Raw genomic sequence first — 16,953 nt, 5'->3', positions numbered from 1 at the left:
GAGAGGACTGGATAATATTACAGAAAGCAGAAGGAGAAAAGAATGGTTCAGATACAGGAGCCAAGCAGACCTGGGGTTCAAGACGAAGCTCAATAATTACTAGCTACCAAATACAGGGAGTTAATCTGTGAAATGAAGATAGGTGATTGTGAAGATTAAATGAGATAATGCATATAGTACCTAGCCCTTCCTCCTCATACATTCCTGGTTATATGAAAATCGCCTTCCAAATTCTCCTAGTGCAGAAATTTCCTGCGAAAGGAGCAATGAGGGAAACACTATTCATTTTTTTTTAGTCACAAAACTGGATGACCCCCACATAGTGTGTTAAGAGCTACGTATTTGGACTAGTTTTCAAAGTTCACTTTAAAATAGTGCAAGCGTGAAAACGGGTGAAAGCGCCTCCTTCACTTTCACATCCAGTTCCCCAGCAACTCTCGCTCAGACACCTCAACCTCAGGCAGGGTCGCGCGCTCCCTCCTCCCGGGTCCGCCTTCTCTACGCCAGCCCGGGCCCAGCCCTCCAGAGGTGAGGTACCGCGCGCCAACGGCCCTTAGGCACTTCCCCGGTTACCAGCCCAGGCACTCGCTCCCCGAACACTGCCCCTGTAAGCCCCGCCCTTCGACCCCGCAGACTCCTCCCCCAGGTACCGGCGCGAGCCCGCCCATTCTGCGCTCCTTGGTTCCCGCGCAGGGGGCTGGGCCGTACCTGGAGGCCACTCCGCTTGTTCCACGTGAAAATGGACCCTGGGTACCCGCTCAGAGCCAAGAGCAATTCGTGGATCATTCCCACGGCGGATCTCGAGTCCCTATATCCGTCGCCCCCTCCTCCAACGTCCCTCCAGGGGACCGCAGGGGCGAATGCCGCCTTCTCGACAAGCGCACAGGCCCCTGGGACAGGCGATTTGTCCTGAATCCCAAGAGGCAAGACAACTGCTGCGGGAAGAGCGGAGGGGAAATATTACGGGATAGGCGCCCCACGTCCCGGAAGTGTGCCGCGCTTGGCTGGGCCCACTCGCTCGCTCCTGCCGAGGTTCTGCTGGAGGAATCCCCGGAGTGCCCTTGCGCATGCGTCCTTAGTGCCCGAGTCCCCCGCTCCGACTTCCGGTTCGAGAGCTGGACTGGGAGGCTGGAGAGCCGGGGCTGGGGCCCGACCCTAAGAGGGTGAGGCTGGCCCGGGGGCAGAGATGCGAGTGGGTTGAGGGGCAGCCCCGAGAAGGAGACGCTACCTGGGGTGGCCGGAGGGTGCTCTCAGGGCGCCTTAGCTCGGTCGGAGGCCTCTGGAGGGACCGCACGACGGCTCCGAGAGTGACCTGGCCGGAGGGACCGAAGACAAAGAGGCCGGAATCCCGCACCCGCCGCTCCTAGAGTCGAGTCCCGCTCCCGCGAACCCCGCAGCACCCGGAGCCCCTGGCCAGCAACCGAACTCGTCCTCAGGAGACCCATTACTACTGCCCCCTCGGACTCCCTCTCTCCACCAACTCTGTGACTCCCCACGCCCACCGCCCTCGCTTCAGGAACCCAAACCAATCCTCCTAGTGTTCGAGGTTTCCCGTCAGTAGTTCCCGAGTAGTTGCTGAGCGGTTACTTAGGCTGTGAGGGAAAACAAAGACCCAGTATTCAGTATTTGATTTTTGTCCCGGGTGGGAATTGGTAGTTGTGTAGTCTGAGGAGGCGGGGAGGATGTAAAGGGTCCCCGGAAGGACTGCGGAGGTACTGGGGGAGATCAGCTGCCACCCGCTGGACAGAGGCTTTTTGTTGCCTTCAGCAAGAGGGTGACTTGCCTTTAGATTCTCGCCAGCTCCAGGTTTTCCATATTGTTCGAACTCACTATGCAAGAGAGTTGACTGGGATCAGGTTTGGGGGGAGGTGGAAGAAGGGCAGACAATACTTTATACTTTGCTGCTTCCCCAGGCTGCCTTGAAAGTCGCCCAGAAATGGTAGCTTTTGAAAGGTCTCCATGCTGTTTGGCTTGCTGTCCTAAAGTTGGTGCTACCTCACATGGCCACATGGAGTATATGGGAAGTCAAACCAACCCTTGGCAAGACTTTAGACATATGAGTGAGTGTATTTCTTCTGATAGTGCCATCTCTCTCTACCCTAGGAGGAAACTCTTCTTACAGTTGAGAGACTCATCTGCAGGTGATTCTCCAAGGACATGGGAAAATAGGTGTAAGCCCTCCAACCCTTAAGTGGAGGGAAGCCGCTTTCTGCTGTGAATGATGGCCAAACCCATTCTGAGAGGGAATGGCACTAACTCTGAGACGTTCCGACAGCGCTTCAGGAGATTTCACTACCAGGAGGTAGCTGGGCCCCGGGAGGCTTTCAGCCAACTCTGGGAACTTTGCTGTCGTTGGCTAAGGCCGGAGGTGCGCACCAAGGAGCAGATTGTAGAATTGTTGGTGCTAGAGCAGTTCCTGACCATCTTACCTGGGGAGATCCAGAATTGGGTACAGGAGCAATGTCCAGAAAGTGGAGAGGAGGCAGTGGCTCTGGTGGAAGATTTAGAAAGAGAGCCTGGAAGACCTGGACGTTCGGTGAGAAGGGAGGGGGAATTCAGAAGTGTGTGACTGGGAAGGGGCAAGGATAAAGGGCCATATTAAGGTATATACAGCTTTAAAGAGGGGCACAATCTCATTTGGTGATGCTTATACTTAGTGTCCTGGAACAGGTAACTTTTTCAGATAGAGCTTATCTGGAGATGCTACCTGGGTGTACCTTTGCTATCCTGTCATAATGAGTTATTCATAGTCTTACAGGTTTTTTACTTAAGAGAGAAGAAAGGGGAATTATTTTTTAGCTGTAGGTGGGTTTACTATTTTGAGCTTTTCTTTCTGGAGCTCCAATTGCTCTAAGCTAATGGAATAAGAAAGACCCATGTTCACTGTTAAACCTCCTCCCCTGCCAAACCTAGCCAGGTCCCAAAAGGATGAACTCTTTTGGGGTATTAAATAATCTCCTCTGGGAATGCCCCTCATTATAACCTTGCAGTGACAATTAATGGGGGTTGTTTCTAGGTCACAGTCTCTGTGAAGGGGCAGGAAGTGCGCTTGGAGAAGATGACACCCCTGAAATCATCACGAGAGTTATTAAGTGTTCGGCAGGAGTCAGTGGAACCCCAGCCCAGGGGTGTAACCAAGAAAGAGAGGGCAAGGAGCCCAGACCTGGGACCACAGGAGCAGATGAACCCAAAGGAGAAGCTCAGACCTTTTCAAAGGAGCGGTGAGGAGTAGATTCCTATGGGAAGATAGGATACCATTCTAAGTTGGGAAGTAGGGTTGGGAATAGTGAGTGGGAAAGGGATTTCAGGAAAAGAGTTGAAATTGTAGAGTATGCAGTTGTTGGAGACCTCCTGAAGGTACGTAGTTTAGCCCTCTGGTGTAGTATTCTTATATTTCCTCTTTCAACAAGTCTGCCAGAGGATGACTTCCTAGTTTTTATCAGAATTGGAACTATTTTATTTCCTCTTGGTAATGATGATACTAGGTATTTTCTAGATAAAAATTCTTTTGTATACTTGAAGGCACAGCCTCTTTTTAGTCATTTTCCTTCTCCAAATTGAACTGTATTTGTTTCTTCAAGCTCTTCCTCAGAAGCTCCATTCTTTTTTATTTTTTAAAGATTTATTTATTTGACAGACAGAGATCACAGTAGACAGAGAGGCAGGCGTGGGGGAAGGGAGCAGTTTCCCCACTAAGCAGAGAGCCCCACGTGGGGCTAGATCCCAGAACCCTGGGATCATGACCCAAGCCGAAGGCAGAGGCTTTAACCCACTGAGCCACCCAGGCGCCCCAGAAGCTCCATTCTTTAGACCTATTAAGTTTTTGTTATTCTCCTTTGGAAATGAAGTCTTCCAAATACCAAGTTAATTGTGGAGAACTAAATTATATTATTTGAGGGAGGGTCTGGTAGGTAGAGGCAGAGTAGGAATTTTACTTGAGAATTTCACTACACTTTCTTTTAGTAAAGCTCTACTAACTGGTGATTATTGTTTACTTGGTAACTTTCAGGACTCTTACCAGTTTCCCCATTGTCTTTGTGCCTACTCCTTATTGTTGTATTTGATTTTGTAGAACTTGTTTTTCTTATTTGTTCTCAGTTGAATTCCCTATTATCTGTTTGGGGGTTTTTTGATCGTTTCTTCAACTTGTTAAGGTTGTTTTGAATTCTGATCTTATCATCCAAGAAGCTAGCCTTCTCAGCCGTTTGTAACGGTCTCTGTTTAGCAATCCAGATGCAAGTCCTCAGCCCCAAACAGAGACTTGCAGAATTAATCAGTTTTTGAACACCTACCATGCATTCTAACACCTTGCAAGGTACTCTGCAATAAGTAAATGTGCCTGTTCTCAACGAGCTTAGGGTGTGATTGGAAACAAATATGTGCTGAACTGAACTATATTGAAACCATGCCAGCCAATGACTGTTAGTCAGTTTGTGTGAGTACAAAAGGGGTTTGGCAGAGTAAGAGATGAGGGAGGGCAGTAGGGAAGGCTTTATAGGGTGGCTCTGGCAAATACAACTTCTCATAGAATGGGTTAAAAAGTTGGATAGGAGGAACTTACAGGAAAGGCCCAGAGTGATGAATAATAGTATGCTGTGATCTAGAGAGGAGTCTGATATGAATGGACAGTGCATAGGAGGCACTCAGGTTAAGGTTCAGCAGTATAGTGTTGAGCTGAGGAAGCAAGAGCCTGGAATTAGGTAGAACAGTGACTGCTGCATTTATCTGGCTGTAAGAGGATAAGGGTTCTAGACTTGGATGGGGCTTAAGGAACAGAGCAGGACATCCTATGGGAGAAGCCTTTAGAACTTGGTGGCATTGTGAAGGAAATGGATGAGTTGAAGTTTCTCCCCTACTCTTTTTGCCCTTGGAATCACTCTGAGTTTAATTCTCTAGTGCCAAGTGGAGAACTTATAGGAGATGGGAGATGACTATTCCCAGCAGTACCAAGACCTCCTATAAGACCTGTAAGATTCCCAGCAGTGCCAAGACCTGTAAGTGGTGAGGAGAGCTAGGGAGCAATATGGAACAGAAGTAATTTGCTCTGAACACACAAACAGAACCTTTTCCTCTCTGTAACCCTGCTCTGGAAAATATTTTCTTTTCTTGAGGTTTTATGTATTTCCCCCACTTTCTCCAACCCATTGAACTTTCTGAGAACACTTCCTTAGACACTTTCTTTATAAGCCTCTTGGATTCGAAAAAAGACAGGTCTGAACTCAGAGGTATTTTTATGATCAATCCAAATTGTGATATCCTTTGTTTGCTTCCCTGCAAGCAGGATTTCCATTTCCTAAATCCGGTGTGGTCTCCAGGTTGGAGCAAGGAGAGCTCCCTGATCTGGGCTCCAAGGAGAAGGAACTCTCAAGAGGCAGTCACACAGGAGAAAGACAAATGCATGCTGATCTGTTATCACCCAAGAGAGAGAGAAGAAGCTGGGTGGACCAGGATCACTGGGGCTTTGAGGATGAGAAGGTAGCAGGTGTGCACTGGGGCTATGAAGAGACCAGAACCCTCCTTGCAATTCTCAGTCAGACTGAGTTTTACGAGGCTCTCCGAAACTGTCATCGAAACAGCCAAGTGTATGGGGCTGTGGCTGAGCGGCTCCGGGAGTATGGCTTCCTTCGGACATTGGAACAGTGTCGGACCAAGTTCAAAGGTCTCCAGAAGAGCTACAGGAAAGTCAAGAGTGGTCACCCACCTGAAACCTGCCCCTTCTTTGAAGAGATGGAGGCCCTGATGAGTGCCCAAGTCATTGCATTGCCCAGTAATGGCTTGGAAGAGGCAGCCTCTCACTCTGGCCTGGTGGGCAGTGATGTTGAGACAGAGGAGCCAGGGCAAGAGGGCTGGCAGCATGAGGAAGCAGAAGAGGCTGTGGCTGAAGAGTCGGACAGTGATGAAATGGGCCAGGAGGCCACCCCCCAAGACCCTGACAACTCAACTGCACCTGTTCTTTTTCGAAGCCCCAGTGGTAAGAAGCTTTTCTTTTGGGGGTTCTGGGATTAGATTTGAGGAGTTATGAGACTGCATGTGCAGTCAGGAAGTCTAATGTTGCCTGTCAGCTTTGTCACTTAAATAGAAAACAAAGAGGCAGGCACTTTTCAGTTCTATGTGTATTTCATTCTCTTGTGGGAAAATTAGATAATAGTACGGAGTAATTTTAGATATTTTAAATATGTACACTCAGAAAATTCCAGAGCTCTTTAAAAGAATATCATTCCATTTCTTTATTAAAATTTTTTTCCCTGATTATAAAATCACTAACAGCTGAGAAGAACCTGCTGGCACTATGCTATGTTTAAGGAAAATATTTATTGAGCACCTTACACAAACTGCTGCTTTATTTCCCCAGTTCTCAATGTCAGTTTATTTTGTGTTCCTTTTCACTTAGCATAGCATAGTGGAGGACTTCCCAAAGTTGGGGAAACATTTTCTAAGACTCTTACAGGAGATCTGCAACACACATAGGAAGAAATCTTAGTTTAACACTTGGTTGAAATATTTGCCCATGGAACTGTTTTTAAGTATTATTTATTACTGTTGATATAATTTGTATAACCATGTTGTTACGGAAAGAACACCAGAATATGAGTCTGGGGTTTGTTTCTAATCTTGACTACTAATCACCTTGGGTGACCTTCGATAGTCATCTGACCATTTCCGAGCTGCTTCCTCACCTGTAAAATGGGGCGTGGCAGCAGGACTACTTCTCTAAAGTTGCCATTTCACTGTGAACAGTGATCTTTTCATTTTTTTATTATATGTGTGTGTTGTTACTTCAGTTCTGTTACAGGTTTCTTGTCTTCCTATCTTCTTTTCCCTTTCTCAGTATGCTTTTTTCTTTCATTCTTTTTTTGACAATGGAATAAATGCAGGTAAACCACAGACATGGCACATATGCTAGCTACCATTATTTTCATGATCTGTTCAACTTTTTCCACTGCTTTTTCTGTCTTCCAGTTCTTCCCCCAACTCCTTTACTTGACAGTTAGTGGAGGATGATAGAAGCAGCATCTCCAGGTGGCTGTCAAGTGGGAGGAAAACTCTTTGAATCTCCTTTTCCTCTAGCCTGGGGACTAGCAAGGAGCAGAGTCTGTAATCCTACTGAAGTACTGCCCAAAGGAAGCCTGCAGCACTAGTACGGGCTCAGGCCGGGAGATACTTCTCACTTTCTTCCTCTTTCCAGCTTCCACCAGACCTTCACTCCTAAGGATAAGGTGCATGACTATCAGGCTCTCACCTTGTACCCTTCAGGTCTTTGCTATTACTGGGCTTTTTTGAGATTGTGGCAAATGAAGAAGGGCCATAATAGGGAATGGGCAACCGTGTGATTCTGCAAGAGACTGTTCCTTGGGGTCCTGAGTCATGCTTTCAAACACTTAATTCATAAGGAAGTAGAGCTGATGGAAAAAGAGTGATCAGAAAAGTTAGAGATGACTCATGACAGTGATTGACTAGGTCTTATTCCCCTGGCCAGTTATTTTCTAGTTATGATCAGAATTCCAAAGAAATTACTAGAAGAATGGGGAAATGCATCCTCTACTCTTGACTCAGTGTATGTAATGAGTGTTTCAGTGATCCGGTGGAAAGACTTTTTTTTTTTTTTTTTAATGGCTAAAGAGAAAATAGGAATCAAGGTCCCTGTGAAATTGCTGTGGGATATAGAGAAGCAAAACATTCTAATAATGAGTTTGTATAGATTTTGGAAAACAAAGTATTTTTGCTTTTTTACCTAGGAGCCCAAGCTTAGGTGGTTTTTCATCAGACACTTGGTAGGACTGAGGAATAGAGGCTATAAAGCCCTGGATTAAGTGGTGCTGAAAATTCTTTTCTGGTGGCAGGTGTACACTGGGGCTATGAAGAGACAAAGACTTACCTTGCAATTCTTAGTGAGACTCAGTTCTACGAAGCCCTCCGGAACTGTCACCGCAACAGCCAGCTGTATGGAGCAGTGGCTGAGCGGTTATGGGAATATGGATTCTTAAGGACACCAGAGCAGTGTCGGACCAAGTTTAAAAGCCTACAGACCAGCTATCGGAAAGTCAAGAATGGCCAAGCACCAGAGACCTGTCCCTTCTTTGAAGAGATGGATGCTTTGGTGAGTGCCAGGGTTGTTGCCCCACCCAGTGACAGCCAGGAAGAAGAGACAGCCTCTTGCCCCATCCAGACCACCAGTGAGACCAAAGCTGAGAAGCAGGCTGAGGCTGCAGAAGAGACCCTAGAAGAAGATTCTGAGGATGATGAAGAGGATACTGAGGTACCCCTGGGGGTTGTCATGACCCGTGCTCCAGTCTTATTCCAGAGCCCCAGAGGTAAGATCCTTTTACTTTTTGAGGTTTGAGTAGCAGAAGGGAGACAGTGGGATTTAGGAGAAAAATCAACAATCTGAAGAGTAGGAGACTGACTTCTACACCCAGCTCTCATGGATTCTTCTTGTGACCACCTTCTCTCTTCTCCATGTTTCTTTTCTATTAAAGCAGCTCACAGAGGGGATATAAATTATTCACCTGTCTTGCCTTCTCATAATACATCATCAATCTGATGGGTGCAAAGTTTATAAATTTGTTCTCATTTACATCTAAGCTAGTAGGCAGTTTACCTAGCAGGGAGTATGAAAGTTAACATCTCCCAAGTAGCATGTTGTATACCCATAGTGGGATGAAGTTGATTTTGAAAGTTCATTCTTGTTAAATGTTTTTTTCCTCTACTTCAAACTTGCATACGAGTTGTATGTCTGCTTTATTCACACCTATGAAAACCCAATAACCTCTTCAGCCACAGCTGGGCAAAAGTCCGAGATTTCTTAGGGAATGGACCGTTTGAACCTTAGCTGTTGTGTAAGAAAAAGAAATACTTCACTATGGCTTCCCTCCTTGTGGGAGGAATAATTCTGATTTTCGAGTCATACATGTATGTGAATCTGAACTCTCTTGTCCATTAGCCAGCTGAATGACTCAGAGCAAGTTATTTAAAACCCTGTACGTTTGCTTACATATTACGATGTACCTCACTGAAGTTGATGTAAATGAGGTACTATGGTGAAGCACCTAGCACAGTGCTCAGGCACACAGTAAGTATTTAATAAGTAATAGTTTTCTTTTCAAAAAGTTCTTCAGATGTACATTCTTCAAGGGTGTCCCATGGTGGTGTTAATATGTTCCACTAAAAAAATGTCTTGTAAGTTTAGGAAGTGCTAAATTACCCTCCTCAGAGGCTCACAATACACACTCACATATTTAAGGTTCTGAGATTTCATTAAATTTAACAAATCTCTGTTTCACAGGGGCATCTTACATGACTGAGCTTCTGGATAGAAATACTGTCTTTAGGGGGTACATAAACAGGCTGATGCTCAGTATTCCTTTGCTCTCAGATTTAGTCCAGGGAATTTGGGATCCAGAATTTGTCTGAAACACTGAAAATTCTGCAAATTCAAGGTCAATTTGCAAACTGAAAACTTGCCAAGTATCTGCAAATTCACATAACCTAGGCCTGGGGAGCCTGGTATTTGTGTAGAAGAATATTAAAAGCTTAGCTTGGGCATTAGAGTAGTGCTTTGGGAACATTTAATGTTTATTCTTCCAGGGAAAAGAGACTGTTTTAGGGAGGTATTTCCTAGCAAAATTTCTCTCCAGAAGGCCTTCTGTTCTTTGAAAGACACCAAATATTTTCCTACCCTGTTTTCCTTCTCAACATACATTGGAATTTGAGGGGAGGGGGACTTAGATAGCTCTTTTGGATATAGAAGTTTCTCAAGGTTTTCCTGGGTACTCCTGGACCTATCTTAAATCTGGTAGGTTTTCCTTGTTATACTGAGAGTTTTCTGAAGATGATGGGTATCCAGGAAGCATTAAAAGAATGTATTAATCAGCCCCTATAACAGATGAGAAACATGTGATTGGTTACTAAGCACAGGAGTAAAAACACTGGAATTCTAATTGGTAGTAGTCACTGGGGATCTAGTGCTCCCTAATTTTTATCTTTAATCATCTAATATGATACTTACTTTACCCCCAGCACATAATATTGAGGAAATGGATAACCTTTGAAATTCTATTCTTATATCAGGTTTTGAGGCTGGATTTGATAATGAAGAGAATCTAAAACGAGATATTTCTGAAGAAGTACAACTACATAGAACATTACTTGCAAGGTCTGAAAGGAAACTGTCCCGGCATCTTACTCAGGGTAAAGGTGGTGAGAGTGAATGTAGATCAGGACAACAGTGGGAAACGACCCCAGGGGAGAGAAGAGGAAAACCAACACTCCCAGAGAGGAGTTTAGGTAAAGTTCTAAATCATCAGAGACCTTACTTGGGAGAGAGACCCTGTAAATATCTCAGATACAGCAAAAACTTTGTTCCAAACTCCCACCTCATGCATCAGATATCTCATCAAGTGGAAAATCCATATAAATGTGCTGATTGTGGAAAAAGCTTCAGTCGGAGCGCACGCCTCATCAGACACCGCAGAATCCACACTGGAGAGAAACCTTACAAGTGTCTTGACTGTGGGAAAAGTTTCCGTGACAGTTCAAATTTCATCACCCACAGGAGAATCCACACAGGAGAAAAACCGTATCAATGTGGTGAGTGTGGAAAACGCTTCAATCAGAGCTCAAGCCTTATAATTCACCAGAGAACCCACACAGGAGAAAAGCCCTATCAATGTGAAGAGTGTGGAAAAAGCTTCAACAATAGTTCTCATTTCAGTGCACATCGGAGGATACACACAGGAGAGAGACCCCATGTGTGTCCTGACTGTGGAAAGAGTTTCAGTAAGAGTTCTGACTTACGTGCACACCATAGGACCCACACAGGAGAGAAACCCTATGGGTGTCATGACTGTGGCAAATGCTTCAGTAAAAGCTCCGCCCTTAATAAGCACCGAGAGATCCATATTCGAGAAAAACTTCTGTCACAGTCAACACCTAAGTAAGCCCCTGAGAATTTAAAGAAAAGATACATGCATTGAAATTATTAGGAAAAGTCTTCCAATAGTAGATCCATCTCCTATTCTCTGCCCAACTAGCTTAGGAAACACTCTAAGATTTGCCCCACTTTGTCCTTATTTTTCCTGGGTCTATGAATTCCGAAGGTAGTTATCTTAAGAATGAAAGGAAGATTTCAGTCTCTCTCCTTGCCTTCACTGGAAATGAGAAATAACACCTTTACCTCTCAGTGCCTATGTTGTTTCCTTAATAGAGAGGATGTAGTAGTAGATCCCATGTATTTATTTATCCTGATACTCGGCTGCATTTCAACTGGAAAAACTTACCACAGCAGCATTTCAGAGAGAGGTTGTGAGACTTATTCTGAGTGGGTCTAGCTCTTTATAAAATAATGGAAATGCGAAAAAGTGGCTTCTCTTGTTCATATAAGTCTGTGCTCAGAATGACATTTGTCATGCCCACTCTTCATTTACCTTAAAGGAGAATTTAATATCCATCTTGGTTCTGACCTATGAATCATCTTGTTAAAAGCCTAGGTGTTCTATATGGGGAAAGAGTATAAACCTTATATAAATATTGAGGTACGAACCCTGGATTTCTTAATTTCTTCAAAGCCCTAGAAGATCTGGAATAGAATAATATATTTAGAGCATTCTAGATAGATTTTTTTTTCTTCTATTCCATCTGATACGAATTTCATCTGTCCCTGCTGGTCCAGAAGTGCAAAGAGCAAGCCTGCTGGATATGTTGATATGAGAGAAGGCATTTAAAGCTGCCAGTAGGGGGCTGTCTGCATTTCACACACTCCACAAACACCTAGTATAGTGTTACACAGCACCCCATGGTCACTGAATACCTGCATTGAGCAGAAACAACTGCCACATACCCATGAATTAGGAAACAGACCCCTTTGTGCCAACAACTCTTTACCCTAACAAGGAGGACAGATTATCTTTGGTCACTGGAGTTGCCAATACTTGCGCACATGCACATATTTAACTGTCTAGATCTAATTTTTTTTAAAGATTTTATTCATTTATTTGTCAGAGTGAGAGAGCACAAGCAGGGGGAGCAGCAGGCAGAGAAGCAGGCTCCCTGCTGAGCAAGGAGCCTGATGCAGGGCTCATGTACAGATTTATTTCTAAAAGCTCTTCAAACACAAGTGTAATTCTGATCTGTATAATCAAATAGTATTGAATAATTGCCCACCTGTTCATAGTAGTATGATGAGCCCTGTACAGCACAAGGTAAACAAGCCCTGTCCTTACTCTTACAACCTAAAACAGATGACACTGACATAGACAAATAATAAATGCACATGTAGAGCTGCAATCGTTTTAGAGAAATCTGAAATCTAGTAACATTTTGCATAAATGTTAAGGTCTAATGCATTATAGTTTTCTATAAGAAAAACCTGGGAGGTATTTTCTTCTCTTTATTCAGGAAGGCTTCATGAAACAGCAAGTGTTCAAGGAAGGAAGGTTACTGGGTAAGTTAGGGTGGGATGAAATTCCCAAACCAATCACAAAACTGAGTGCTGAGTGGGTGAGAAATGGGAAAATTGGAGAACAAGGTGTTTTACGCAGATGGAGCCAAGAGCAAAGGACAGACTGTAAGGAAAGTTAAACAAATCTTGGAGCAGCACAAAATCTGAGGAATAGTATTAACTAGGCTACGCACGAGGCAGAGCACTGCCTTAACTGGGACATGGAGTACCGGAGGCAGATCAGGATGTGGTCCCATCCACCTATAATAAATCAGATACTGCGCTGCACTTATTGATGAAAGAGCCAGCTTGCCCTGGAGAAGAAGAATGAACTGTTTGAGGGGACTAGCTCCTATGGGAGGCAAAGGTCAGAAACTAGTATCTTGAGAAGATACTACAGGGGGCAGGTCTGAGGAAAGAGGAATGTGAACAGATGGCTAAGGTCTAGGATAAGTAGCTGTTTCATATTCATATATAATTAGAGTCCTGTGGCTGGAATGAGGTATCAAAGAGGAGTGGGGAGATAGAATATTCTGTAATTCATAGCTTGCTGTGTTAGATGAGAGGTTGAGTTCTGGTGTTGAGGGATCCTACTACAAAGAATTTCCTAATGTTTATTAGGACAAGATGGTATCTCAATTATGTGGCCTAAGGAGACAGAAAGATAGAAGAAACACCAATCTAAAGCAGTTCCTCAGGATTTGAGATGGTTTAGTAAGTGTGTCTTTTAAATGTGTGTGTGTGTTTTTTAATATGGGAGATTACTGTCTTTAGTATATTTATGGATAGTTGTGTATAAAAAGTACTGGTTGGGGGTATCAGCAGATATGAATTCTGGTTCCAGATGTCTTGTGTGTAAGTCAACCTGTTTCCATCTCCCTTTCTGTAAAGCAGAATAATGTTTACACCTTAATCTGCCTCTCAGGGATACCATGTTAATAAAAATTAATGTCTATAAAGTACCCAGTGTTTTTTCAGATGGTTCGCCCCGTCCCACACCCCACCAAATATACATGTGCAAATTACTAAGTTGTTGTTGCTAGGAAAAGAAATTTTTACCCACTTTTTTGGCTCCCTGTGTGGGCTTACCAGAAGTATGCCTGTTTGAATCTTTATGTGCTAGACTGAGAAACAAATTAGGATGTGGTAGAAGAGAAATTAGAATGAAGATTCTTCTGTGGTGTCTGTATCTGTATCCATTAGTACAGTGCATTACGACCTGTCACAACTGGGCATGGAGAGTAAGTTTTACTTTAAAAGACCCAGCACCAGCCTCCCTTCTCCCCACCAACCTCCAGATGAAGAGAATGTACCTAAGGAACAGGGCAAAGGCAAACTCTCTTACTGGGGAAAGCCGATTTCATCTCAAATAGCTTAACAAGGCTTTTTCTCCTACCCAGTCTGCATTCCTAAGGATGGAAGAAGCAAGAAATAGTCTTCCAACATTCAAAGAAAGAGAAACCAAGGCCAATGTAGGTGGAGTAAGAGGATCTGTGCACCCTACCCTTTTAATATTCATAAGACCTTTGTGGGGACATACTGAGCGACATGTAGAGCAAAGGAAGTAAGGATGTATTAGCAGGAGCTGAACAATCATATCCTCATCAGCTGTTTTCTAGTGCTACTGTTTCTTTCTTCATTTTCCCCACACTACCATTTTTTAAAAGTATTTATTTATTTATTTTAGAGAGAGAAAGTATGCACTTGCGAACGGGGAAGAGGGAGAAAGGAGAGAAAGAGGGAGAAGAAAGACAGAGGGAGAAAGAGAGACAGAATCTCAAGCAGACTCCATGCTAAGTGCGGAGCCAGATACAGCCCTCCAGGGGGAGCTTGGCCCCAGGACCTTAAGCCTATGACCTGAGTCAAAACCAAGAGTCAAACACTTAAGCAATTAAACTATCCAGATGCCCCCACTTTTTTTTTTTTTTTTTTTTGAGTAACCTCTACCCCCAGGTAGGTTTGGGGCTCAAACTCACGACCATGAGATCAAGAGTTGCATGTTCCACTAACTGAGCCAACCAGGTGCCCCACATTCTTCCTTTTGATTGCTTGCTATGGCCAATTCTACAGAACTTAGTAACGTTTATATGTTTTCTCTTGTTGCCATTTCTCTTTTACTATAGTTGGAATATGGAGTCTGAGTCTTATTAACTCTGTAGAGAACTATTTTTATGGTGACCAGGTATAAAAGGGAAGCTGAGATAGAAGCAATCAATTCTTCCATTATTCAATTCAAAATCCTATACACTCAACTGTCCAGTGAGATGCATATCAAAGTTTAGACATATAAAATGGTATATATTCTCTGATATCATTAAGCTTAAAGTAACATGTTATATGGAGATATTTTAGTTAGGAGTTTAAATTACTCCTACATCCACCATGGTGCTCTTTCAGGAACAAAACTTTGGAACAATCAGAAGTCAGATTAAAAGCAGGAAATAGAAACCTAAGGAGACCTCAAGAAGCGTCTGGTTGGTATAGCTCCATTAGGGTCAAAATTACAGAGGGATAAGTTAGGAACATTTAAAAAACCCACCACCTTGATTCCAGGGGGATTAATCATGAGAGGGACAAAGCCAGATCTCAGAAGCTAGTTTTATCTGTCACTAGGGTCATCCAAAGTAAATTAACCCTGACTACTGGGTATTCAAAAAAATCCATGGTATACAGTATAACCTGGAGTCAGCAGTTTTGGGGAATACTTAAGTGAAGGGAATTTGAGTAAAACAAGGAAAACAAAATACAGAGCACTGTTGTCACAAGTTACAAGGCTTAACGGTTTTGGGGGCAATTTGTTTTCCCTCTCCTCATCTTTAGTTATTCTAAAACTCTTCTTGATGACAAACTCCTTTGATTTTCCTCAAGGTTTATGATCATTAATGGAGAGGGACTGTTAAGTCAAATATCTGGTGGAGTAGGGAGTTAATTTTTTATTTTTTTAAAGATTTTATTTATTTATTTGACAGAGAGAGATCACAAGTAGGCAGAGAGGCAGGCAGAGAGAGAGACGGGGAAGCAGGCGAGCAGAGAGTCTGATGTGGGGCTCGATCCCAGGACCCTGGGATCATTACCTGAGCCGAAGGTAGAGGCTTTTACCCACTGAGCCACCCAGGTGCCGTGTGGGTAGTTTAGATAGCCGCCACCTTCAGGTCCCTTCCAGGAAGCAGCATGGAGATAAGCTCTGTAAGACTTCAGAGCCTGCCAGTCATGGGACCAGTCATGAGTAAGCTACTGGTGATGGAGCCCATGGTACCTGGCTGCTGTGCTTCAGAGGGAGTGGTGGACGGTTTACTACGTGGGAGATGGCAGGAAGCTCTTGGTTGCAACACATATTCAAAAGTAGTTCACCTCATTGCAGCTTAAAAATGTAACACTTTGGGTTTCAGATGATTCCACTTCCTCCTCAGTTCAGACCTGGTGCTGTCAGAAGCAAAGATGTAGTCGATGGATTTGTAAGACAGATCCCACACCTGAGACTGGTTCAAATTAAATGTCTCAGCTGCTAGTTGGTACTCCTGAGAAAGGTGTGTTGCAAAAACACCCTTATCATCGGTCTGCCAAAACAAAACAAAACAAAACAAAAATTAAAAAACCAAAAACCAAAATAAAACAAAAAACCAAAGTTTTAAAATTAACAAGGAGGGACTCCTGGGTGGCTCAGTTGGTTAAGCAGCTGCCTTCGGCTCAGGTCATGATCCCAGCGTCCTGGGATCGAGTCCCACATCGGGCTCCTTGCTTGGCGGGGAGCCTGCTTCTCCCTCTGCCTCTGCCTGCCATTCTGTCTGCCTATGCTCGCTCTCTCTCCCTCTCTCTCTGACAAAAAAAAAAAAAAAAAATCTAAAACTAACAAGGAAATGATTTTTTTTAAATTTTATTTGACAGAGAGAGAGATCACAAGTAGGCAGAGAGGCAGGCAGAGAGAGGAGGAAGCAGGCTCACTGCTGAGCAGAGAGCCCGATGCGGGGCTCGATCCCAGGACCCTGAGATCATGACCCGAGCCGAAGGCAGAGGCTTAACCCACTGAGCCACCCAGGCGCCCCAGGAAATGATTTTTTAAAAACAGTAACTCATGTTTAGTCTGTATTTCCCTCTTTACCATGCTTCTTTTAAGAGTCTAAACAGGTCTATAAATGCATCCATGCTTATCTATAATGAAATAGGCCTGTTTATTCTTTTTAAAACAAAACCCAAAAACACCAGGGCAGGGGCTCTCAACCACGGCTGCATATTAAAATCACTAGGAAGCTTTTAAAATGTATCTGTGTACAGGACTCACCCCAGATCAGATAAAACAGAATCTCAAGGGATGGGCACTTGGGCATCAGTATTTTTTTATGTTCCTCTGGGCACTGCCTAGGACCTTTACCTGAGTCACCTGGCCCTCTGCAGCCTCACATGCCCTGATACTCTCTCACTCCTCTACTTTGGCAGCATCCCAAGGCACACGAGGCACACGAGGCAGTCAGCTAGTAGTGACTGTTGACCTACTACAATAATAAAACAAAAAAGGAGCA

General features: G+C 44.1%; 3 protein-coding genes across 12 annotated transcripts in view; 1 reads left to right on the top strand and 2 right to left on the bottom strand.

Annotated features, from left to right (window-relative positions):
- TUBGCP4 (tubulin gamma complex associated protein 4) overlaps nucleotides 1-839 on the bottom strand; it is a 37,541-nt gene extending 36,702 nt beyond the window's left edge. For 3 of the 4 annotated variants that reach the window (XM_047736480.1, XM_047736481.1, XM_047736484.1), the window contains exon 1: nucleotides 709-839. In XM_047736480.1, coding sequence (XP_047592436.1) covers nucleotides 709-786 — 78 coding nt within the window. In that variant the 5' untranslated portion in view covers nucleotides 787-839. The remainder of the gene's footprint in view (nucleotides 1-708) is intronic. The other variant, XM_047736483.1, reaches the window with a different exon arrangement.
- Nucleotides 840-1,025: 186 nt separating this feature from the next.
- On the top strand, nucleotides 1,026-13,398 carry ZSCAN29 (zinc finger and SCAN domain containing 29). Of its 6 annotated transcripts, none has more exons than XM_047736476.1 (6): nucleotides 1,026-1,163; nucleotides 2,104-2,536; nucleotides 3,017-3,221; nucleotides 5,282-5,971; nucleotides 7,842-8,312; nucleotides 10,069-13,398. In XM_047736476.1, exons 2-6 carry the CDS (start codon nucleotides 2,219-2,221, stop codon nucleotides 10,935-10,937), a joined length of 2,553 nt encoding a protein of 850 aa, XP_047592432.1. In that variant the 5' UTR covers nucleotides 1,026-1,163; nucleotides 2,104-2,218; the 3' UTR covers nucleotides 10,938-13,398. The 6 variants fall into 6 exon arrangements, with proteins under 6 accessions (XP_047592432.1, XP_047592433.1, XP_047592430.1 ...); XM_047736474.1 differs by having other exon boundaries at nucleotides 1,098-1,537; XM_047736473.1 differs by having other exon boundaries at nucleotides 1,098-1,553.
- Nucleotides 12,034-16,953, bottom strand: part of ADAL (adenosine deaminase like) — a 27,174-nt gene continuing 22,254 nt past the window's right edge. For both annotated transcript variants that reach the window (XM_047736486.1, XM_047736487.1), the window contains 2 exons: nucleotides 15,449-15,993; nucleotides 12,034-12,048 (listed from right to left, as the gene is read on the bottom strand). In XM_047736486.1, the coding sequence (XP_047592442.1) occupies nucleotides 15,799-15,993 (195 nt within the window). In that variant the 3' untranslated portion in view covers nucleotides 12,034-12,048; nucleotides 15,449-15,798. The remainder of the gene's footprint in view (nucleotides 12,049-15,448; nucleotides 15,994-16,953) is intronic.

This window comes from Lutra lutra, chromosome 7 (genome assembly GCF_902655055.1).
Source record: "Lutra lutra chromosome 7, mLutLut1.2, whole genome shotgun sequence".
Classification (NCBI taxonomy): domain Eukaryota; kingdom Metazoa; phylum Chordata; class Mammalia; order Carnivora; family Mustelidae; genus Lutra; species Lutra lutra.
Note: the sequence above shows the minus strand (reverse complement) of the source record. Positions and strands in the feature narration are given on the sequence as shown.